General features: G+C 26.0%; 1 protein-coding gene and 1 long non-coding RNA gene across 5 annotated transcripts; one reads left to right on the top strand and one right to left on the bottom strand.

Annotated features, from left to right (window-relative positions):
• Positions 1-220: 220 nt before the first annotated feature.
• Positions 221-1,391, top strand: LOC136084278 (opsin-3-like). Its single transcript, XM_065804350.1, has one exon. It carries the CDS (start codon positions 282-284, stop codon positions 1,227-1,229), a length of 948 nt encoding a protein of 315 aa, XP_065660422.1. The 5' UTR covers positions 221-281; the 3' UTR covers positions 1,230-1,391.
• Positions 1,392-2,435: 1,044 nt separating this feature from the next.
• LOC136083742 (uncharacterized) lies at positions 2,436-4,285 on the bottom strand. Of its 4 annotated transcripts, none has more exons than XR_010640036.1 (3): positions 3,971-4,255; positions 3,481-3,882; positions 2,436-3,357 (listed from the first exon to the last, which is right to left on the bottom strand). It is a non-coding gene; the product is annotated as an uncharacterized LOC136083742 (long non-coding RNA). The 4 variants fall into 4 exon arrangements; XR_010640038.1 differs by having other exon boundaries at positions 3,481-3,575; positions 3,971-4,245; XR_010640037.1 differs by having other exon boundaries at positions 2,436-3,575; positions 3,971-4,285.
• Positions 4,286-7,734: the final 3,449 nt, after the last annotated feature.

Below are 7,734 nucleotides of genomic sequence, written 5' to 3'. Positions count from 1 at the left end.
ATATATATATATATATATATATATATAATATATATATATATATATATATATATATATATATATATATATATATATATATACACACGCTGGAATATATAATTAAAAGTATAAATGTTAAATGTTGAATAAATGGTATAGAATTCAAATTTTTAGCGTACTCTTACATCTGAAAGAGTACGCTAAAAATTAAATTTATTTTATTTCTTTTTATTTTAGTTTATCTTCTTTTTGAAGATTAGTTAAGCAGTTTACACTGCAAAGTTCATTTTCATTCGTTAATAATGTTTAATAACAATTCGGTTTTAAACGTTTTACTTTCCACAATACTTTTAATGTCAGTAATATTAAACGCTACAGCCTGTTATATTATTTTGCTTAAAGTGAAGAAGAAAGAAATAACACATTTGTTTATTGCCAGCATTTCGTTTACAAACATGCTAGAATCGGTGGTTGGATTTATTCCTCAGATTGTGACTTCTGACAAACTTTTATTAGAACGAACTCCGTTGTGTATTTCAAGTGGCTTTGCAGTTTTTTGCTTTGCTGTAACAAGTATAACTCACTTAGCAATACTTTCATCAATCAGAACAGCCGTTATAAAATATCCTTTTTTTTATTATGAAACCTGCAAGAAAGTGTGGTTTAAAACAACCTTGATAATAATATGCTACTTGTACGGTTTTATTTGGGCAACATTCCCGTTAATTGGTTGGTCTAAGTATGAAGTAGATCTTGATAAAAAGCGATGTTCATTGGATTGGAAATTAACAAAATCAGATTCTTTGTCCTATTTTGCAGCAATATTAGTATTTTGCAATATAATGCCCTGTTTAGTCATATCAACAATGTTATACACCAGCAGAAAACTTATTTCTGAAAGAAAGGCGCGTAAAGCTAATCAAAGTCAAAGTCATCAAGAATCTCTTGACATTTTAGAAAATGATTATTTGAAAGTATGCCTTTTTTCAGCAATAGCATTTTTCATAACTTGGGCACCCTATGCAGTTATTGGTATTCTAACAATAATAAAGATTGTTATTCCGACACAGTTGGTGACGGCTGCGGCAATGTTTGCAAAGCTGTCCACTATTACGAATGTCATCATTAACTGCTTTATCATTAAGTCTTTTAAAAACCAAGTTTTTGATTTAAGATTCATTAAATACATTCGAAGTATAAATAAAAAAGTCGCAAAGGTTCATCCCAAAATATCTATTTCAATTAGTTGAATAATATTCCGAGAAAAATGTCCAAGAATGAATATTTTACATAACAGAATGGACGAGCTTAACATGAAACAAGTATAATAATGAAGTTATTAATTGAATGTCAATGTACTATGTTTTATGATTTCTCTGCTTTAGTTATTATTTTTTACTATACTTAACTGTCAATACGGTATTCACATTCACAAGGAGAAGGTTGGGGGGGGGGGGGACTCTACAGAAGCGGGTGCTCTTTATTTATTTTTTTTGTCACTTTATAAAATTATTTAAAGGTATATAAAATTTATTTTTATTGCTATTTATTTATTTATTGCCTTTTTTTTTAATTTCTTTGTCGTTGTTTCCGGCGCTTATGGTTGCTTTTTACTACTTGTGTAGTAAAAACTGTACTTGTGCCAGAGTAATGAAACATGCGGAAGCCACACAAAAAACTATTGCAACAAAACATATAAAACATGCTGAAGCCACTCAAAAAACTATTGCAATAAAACATATAATAGAATCAACAAAAATGAGTGATAAAACAGATCGTAGATTTTTTAATGTTTTTTTATTATATAGAAATATAACTTTTTTTAATGAAAAATTATAGTTTTTTAAAACGCAATTTAAAAATCTTATTGCAAAAAAGTTATAATTTATTTAAAAAAAGTCATTTTTATAAAGATTTTTTTAAAAAAGTGCAATACCCAGACGGCACATCTGGTTTTAATCTCGGAATTAATACCCGTATAAACACGTGTTTGTTACGATCCAGGCGTAAACCAAAAACACGTGGATTTCACGGGAAGTTTAACTGGAGTTTTACACGTGTTTGCTAAGGTTTCAAACACGAGTTTTTTTATGTTTTAAATACGTGTTTTTGAGGTTTTAAACTCGTGTTTTATGAGGTTTTAAATTCGTATTTTCTATAGTTTAAAACGGACTTATGGCATTAAATAAAGTTTCCAAACGGAAACTTTATTTAATGCCTTAAGTTAGTTCAGGCATAAGTTTTCCAAACTTATGCCTGAACTAACAGCTGTTCAGCACGGTTTAATGATAAACCAAAATTACGTAGGTTTTGTTAGACACGTTTATAGCTTTAAACATGTAAACCTTTTTTTATATATACTACATTATATATACGACAATTTTGTTGTTTTATTTTTATTTTTTTAAGGTAAATTATTTTACAATAATACTACAACGAAAAAATAAACAAAGAAATTAAAAACCAAATCATTAAAAATAAGCTAATAAAAGACGCTTGGCACATGGTTACCATACATAATATTTAATTTCGATTGATCGCCTCTTCCGTCATTATAAAATCTAAAATCGTATATCAATACGCTTTCGCATTTTTACAAACAATTCCAGTAGCATCGAATGTTCTTTTTAATTTTTCTTAAAAGTCGGGTCTCGAACTTTACTAATTCCTCAATTGAGGTAACCTGTTCAAATTTAATTTCATTCAACTCTTTATCTAAAAACTAATGCAGTAGCATAAATTTCTTTTTATGTAATGGTGTGATACAATCACTTTACGCTAAAACATGGCATCATCCATGGGAGAGGTGTTGTTTGTCTGATTTTTTGGTCGATCTGTATTGGTAATGGTTTAATGATTCGCCAAGTTTTATAATAAATAACAAAATAAATGATTATCTTAGTCTATTGTTTTGTATTGTACCTAAATAAATGCACTATAAAAAATGCTGTTTGAAAAAACCAGAGTGATGATTCGATGGAAGAGTAAAATTGCTTTTTTCCTTATTGATCAGAATTGTTTGTGTATGTACATTTAAACGGAATCGACCCTTCATTCTTCTTTTCAAATTGTTTTTTAGAGCCTACTTCAACGTAAATAAGAGACGCCCTTTAAGAATTTATGAAACCCATTAAGAAACATAATTCATCAAATATACTATTGTACTTTTTAAATATTATAAACTTTTAAATTAAATGCAAATAAGTTATTACTTTGGAAAGACCCAGAAGCCCGAGTATGCACAAGTATTTTCATTAGCATTTGTACCAGGATGTAAATCCTCTCTTAATTGATTTTTGCTTATAAATATAGAAATCTTTAAAGGTTGATTCGAAACCACCTCATTTAGGTTTTGTTGCTTGTTAAAGTGCAAATATCCTGTTTTAAGATAAATTAGAATAATATACACTCAAATATAGGTAATAAATATAAATATAAGTTATACATACATTTAAAAAAACCAAATGCACACATGCCCCCTGTTCATTAATAGTCACCTACCTTAATCAACATTAATATTATTATCTTCATTAGGTTTCTGAAGTCTTCTATAAATATATTGTCTTCATCTAGATTATGTGATAACGGTAAAACTCCTAAAAGATAAAATTTGCAAAAACAAAATTTACCAGAAATATTAGTGTCATTTTAAATCTCTATATACACACAAACAAAACAAAAAAAGTTCAATATGTGCTAATGCATATCACTAGCCATAGTCTGCTTGATAATAGACCCTTACCTTTATCAGCAAAAAAATATATCATTTCTGCAATTACTTTGCAAATTTAAATTGCAATTACTTTGCAATTACTTTGCAATTTCTGCAAAGACTTTGTAAGAAATTTTCTTGCTGGCTTCAGCTCATGCCATATTTTTAATACTGCTGACTCATTTTTGTATCTTCTCAAACAATTAAAAATTAAATTAACATTTACATAATAATTTTCAAATATAAACAATTGATTTACAGATGAGTAAATTTACTTACGGACAGTATTTTGCAACAAAGTATTACTAGATTTTGGTGTCAATATTGGTAGAGAAAGTTTATTGAAGCATAGGTAGTAAATTGGTGCAGCCTCGCAGCTCGAAGACAAATTTAAACATTCAGGAAATAAATTCCAGCTAAGGCTAATCAATATTTTTTCATATATTCTTTCTACTATGCTGAACTTGTTCTTTTTATTTTTGTTAAATTATTATTATTAAAAGGATATCCTATAGCATTTAGTACACACACATTTATATAGGAACAACACTAGTATTTTTCAAATATATAACAATAATAACAATACTAATAATAATAACAATAATACTGTTAACACAAAAAATGTATTATATATATATATATATATATATATATATATATATATATATATATATATATATATATGTATATATATATATATATATATATATATATATATATATATATATATATATATATATATTCATCGCAAAAATACATACAGATACAAATACACACAAATATACATACTTCGAAACAAACACACATATGTGTGTATATGTGTATATATTAAGTATACATAACATATACATTTATTTACAAGTGTATGTATGTATGTATGTATGTATGTATATATATATATATATATATTTTCTTTTTATACATACATACATAATATATAGACTTATACATGCACACATATATACATATGAATACATAAATAAACACATACATATTTTATATATGTATTATACATACATATATAAAATATACATTGTATAAATTATATAGATACACAAGTGTGTATGTATATAGATACACGTGTGTGTATATATATGTATATATATATATATATATATATACACATATATATACACACGTGTATATTTATATATGTGTGTGCTTGTGTGTGTGTGTGTATATATATATATATATATATATATATATATATATATATATATATATATATATATATATATATATACATATATATATATATATATATATATATATATATATATATATATATATACATATATATATACATACATATATATATGTGCATATAAATACATATATATATATATATATATATATATATATATTTATATATGTGCATATAGATATATATATATTTATATTTATATGTATATATATAAATATATTTAAATATATATATATATATATTTATATATATATATATATTTATATATATATATATATATATATATATATATATATATATATATATATATATATATATATATATATATATATATATATATATATATATACACATGCTAGTACTTAACAAAAACTGAATTTATTTATTTAATTTGATTTATTTAATTTATTTAACTGAATTTATTTAACATATAATTTTCTCGACAAATGTTTTCCTGAATGTTCTTGATACACACTCTAAACCCTTCCGATTAATAAAAATGCAATAAATTTAAAAAATCGCGTGCTTTTAGTAATGGTTTCACATTCGTTGCGAAAACTTCTCATAATTTAATACTCCATTTTTGTAACTGAAAAACCATTACTAAAAACTTATTATCCAAACTGGTTTTTTGGTAAAATATAGTAGTTAATTTCACGGAATCAAAACCCTATTCTTGACACGTGTTATTCTTGGTGTTTTCGGGAGTTTTAAACACGCAACAGAAACCACGCGTAACTTTTAAACGAGTTGTGCCGACTGGGTAGTTAATTCTTTTCATGGTAGTTTTAAATTTATAAACAATTTTGTTTTTTAAGTATGTTACAAATCTATGAATTCTTGCCGTTTAGACCACATTACTATTTAGTTCTCTTATATTTAAGCAAATGAAGTTTAACTCCTTACGTAACTTTATAAATTTAAATCATTTTTAGTTACGACAAAAACGTTTAAAGTACTTCCCGTTTCGCGGCTAAATAAATATGTTACAATGGAATTAAGGTGAAAATTTAACTCTCATCATTTCCGAAAAAAGTTTTATTTTTAAAGGTTGTTTCGAATTATAGCGTTTTCATCGTTTTTAGTCATAACAACTGTTTGATTTGGTTTTTTTTTTAAAAAAAAACAAGCATTTTGTATTACGAAAGAATAAAAGAAGAAACTGCTCTTTGCGCTATTTTTACTTTCAAGAACAACATAATTTACTTCCCGGTGGGAAAAAGATAGCCAGACAACACAAGACGTTTTAAAACATCTAACTCATTTATTTATCTAGCTCATTTACCACTGGGTATAGAACCCGGTGGTAAATGAGCTAGCGACCAGCTAGCTAGTCGCTACGTAAGGGTAAAAGCACGTTTAAGACGTATAAAATACGTATTTAAGACGTATAAAATACGTAGTAATAAGTGTTTTAAACGTTTTAAAACGTCTTATGTCATTTGGCTATCTTTTTCCCACCGGGAAGCAAATTATGTTGTTCTTGAAAGTAAAAATAGCGCATAGAGCAGTTTCTTTTTTTATTTTTTCGTAATACAAAATGCTTGTTTTTTTAAAAAAAAAAACCCAAACCAAACAGTTGTTATGAATAAATCTATACAGCGTTTGGTTTTCTCTGTTAACCACATTTTATCTATTATTGCCTATTCTCGGTCATTTATTTTTACTTCACCTTCATGTGAGAATGCGACTATTCTTTTAATCGTTCGCTTAAATATAAAACTATTTTAAGCTCAATGTTTAAAATAGAGTTAAAATATTGATTCCAAGTTAACATTCACACTCTTTAACATTCTTAAGCATACCTACAACACGTTAAACCTGTAAGCAAGCTGTATTTTCCCCCACTACTTTTCTAATTCGAAAAATTACGGCATATAGATGAGATATTTCAGTAAATTTTGACTTTTTTTACATGGTGATACCAGCAATTTTTTTTTTAGTCTAATTTTAACTAACATTCGGTGGAACAGTTCTCTTGACTTTTCTTTGCAATTTTCGAAAATGCAATCACTCCAGTTAACGTTTCCAGCTAAGAAACATTTGATATATGCAGCTTGGAAATACAATGCCACTGATTATTTTTGAATGAGTTTACCCAACTGAATGAAAAGTTGTAATGGTGTAAAGGTGAAATAAATATAAAATTTCAACATAAAAAAAAAGTTAAACTTTTCTTTTCAATAATAAATGAGCACAAAGGAAACCTAAAAAGAAATATTATAAAAAGGAAATAAAAAGTTCAAAATTTAGAGAGTTAAGACAATAATTATAGCCATCTTAGTTCTTGTTAATTTAAAATGTATTAAAGTACTTAAGATTTCATGATTTTATTTATTTCTGTAAACTAATTTGTTTCAAAGATATAGTTACAAATACTTTAATTTATTTTTACTTAGACTTTTAAATAAATATTTTCTTAAAGTATTCCGTTAAAAATGTATTCCGTTAAATCTTTTCATTTGTGCTGTAAAACAAATTTATTTAAAAGCTAGAAATAAGATCACGAGTAAAATTAATTAAGCATTTTATAAATTAAATATTTTGGGGTTAACGAACACCAGGGGTGACGCCAGCATTTTTTGGTCTTTTAGATATCAAACTGTCAAATGCTTTGCATAAAATTGCTTTGCATAAAAATGCTTTGCATAAAATTGCGATTGTTGGAGCCTGGGAACAAAAAAGCCTCAATATTTTAGCCCTCCCTGCCCCAAACGTGAAAGCAACAAGTTGATGAAATATTTTTATATCCAATTGAGGAGGGTTTAAACTTTATATGGTCATATTTTTTGAACGCTAAAATATTATATATGAAATTTAAAATTTCTTGATCAGTATA

Source organism: Hydra vulgaris, chromosome 08, assembly GCF_038396675.1.
Source record: "Hydra vulgaris chromosome 08, alternate assembly HydraT2T_AEP".
NCBI classification, from domain to species: domain Eukaryota; kingdom Metazoa; phylum Cnidaria; class Hydrozoa; order Anthoathecata; family Hydridae; genus Hydra; species Hydra vulgaris.
The sequence above is the reverse complement of the archived record's forward strand: the minus strand, read 5'-3'. Positions and strand labels throughout refer to the sequence as shown.

What these genes read in the sequence shown, in the direction of transcription:
- LOC136084278 (XM_065804350.1), top strand. Translation starts at nt 282, where the DNA reads ATGTTTAATAACAATTCGGTTTTAAACGTTTTACTTTCCACAATACTT.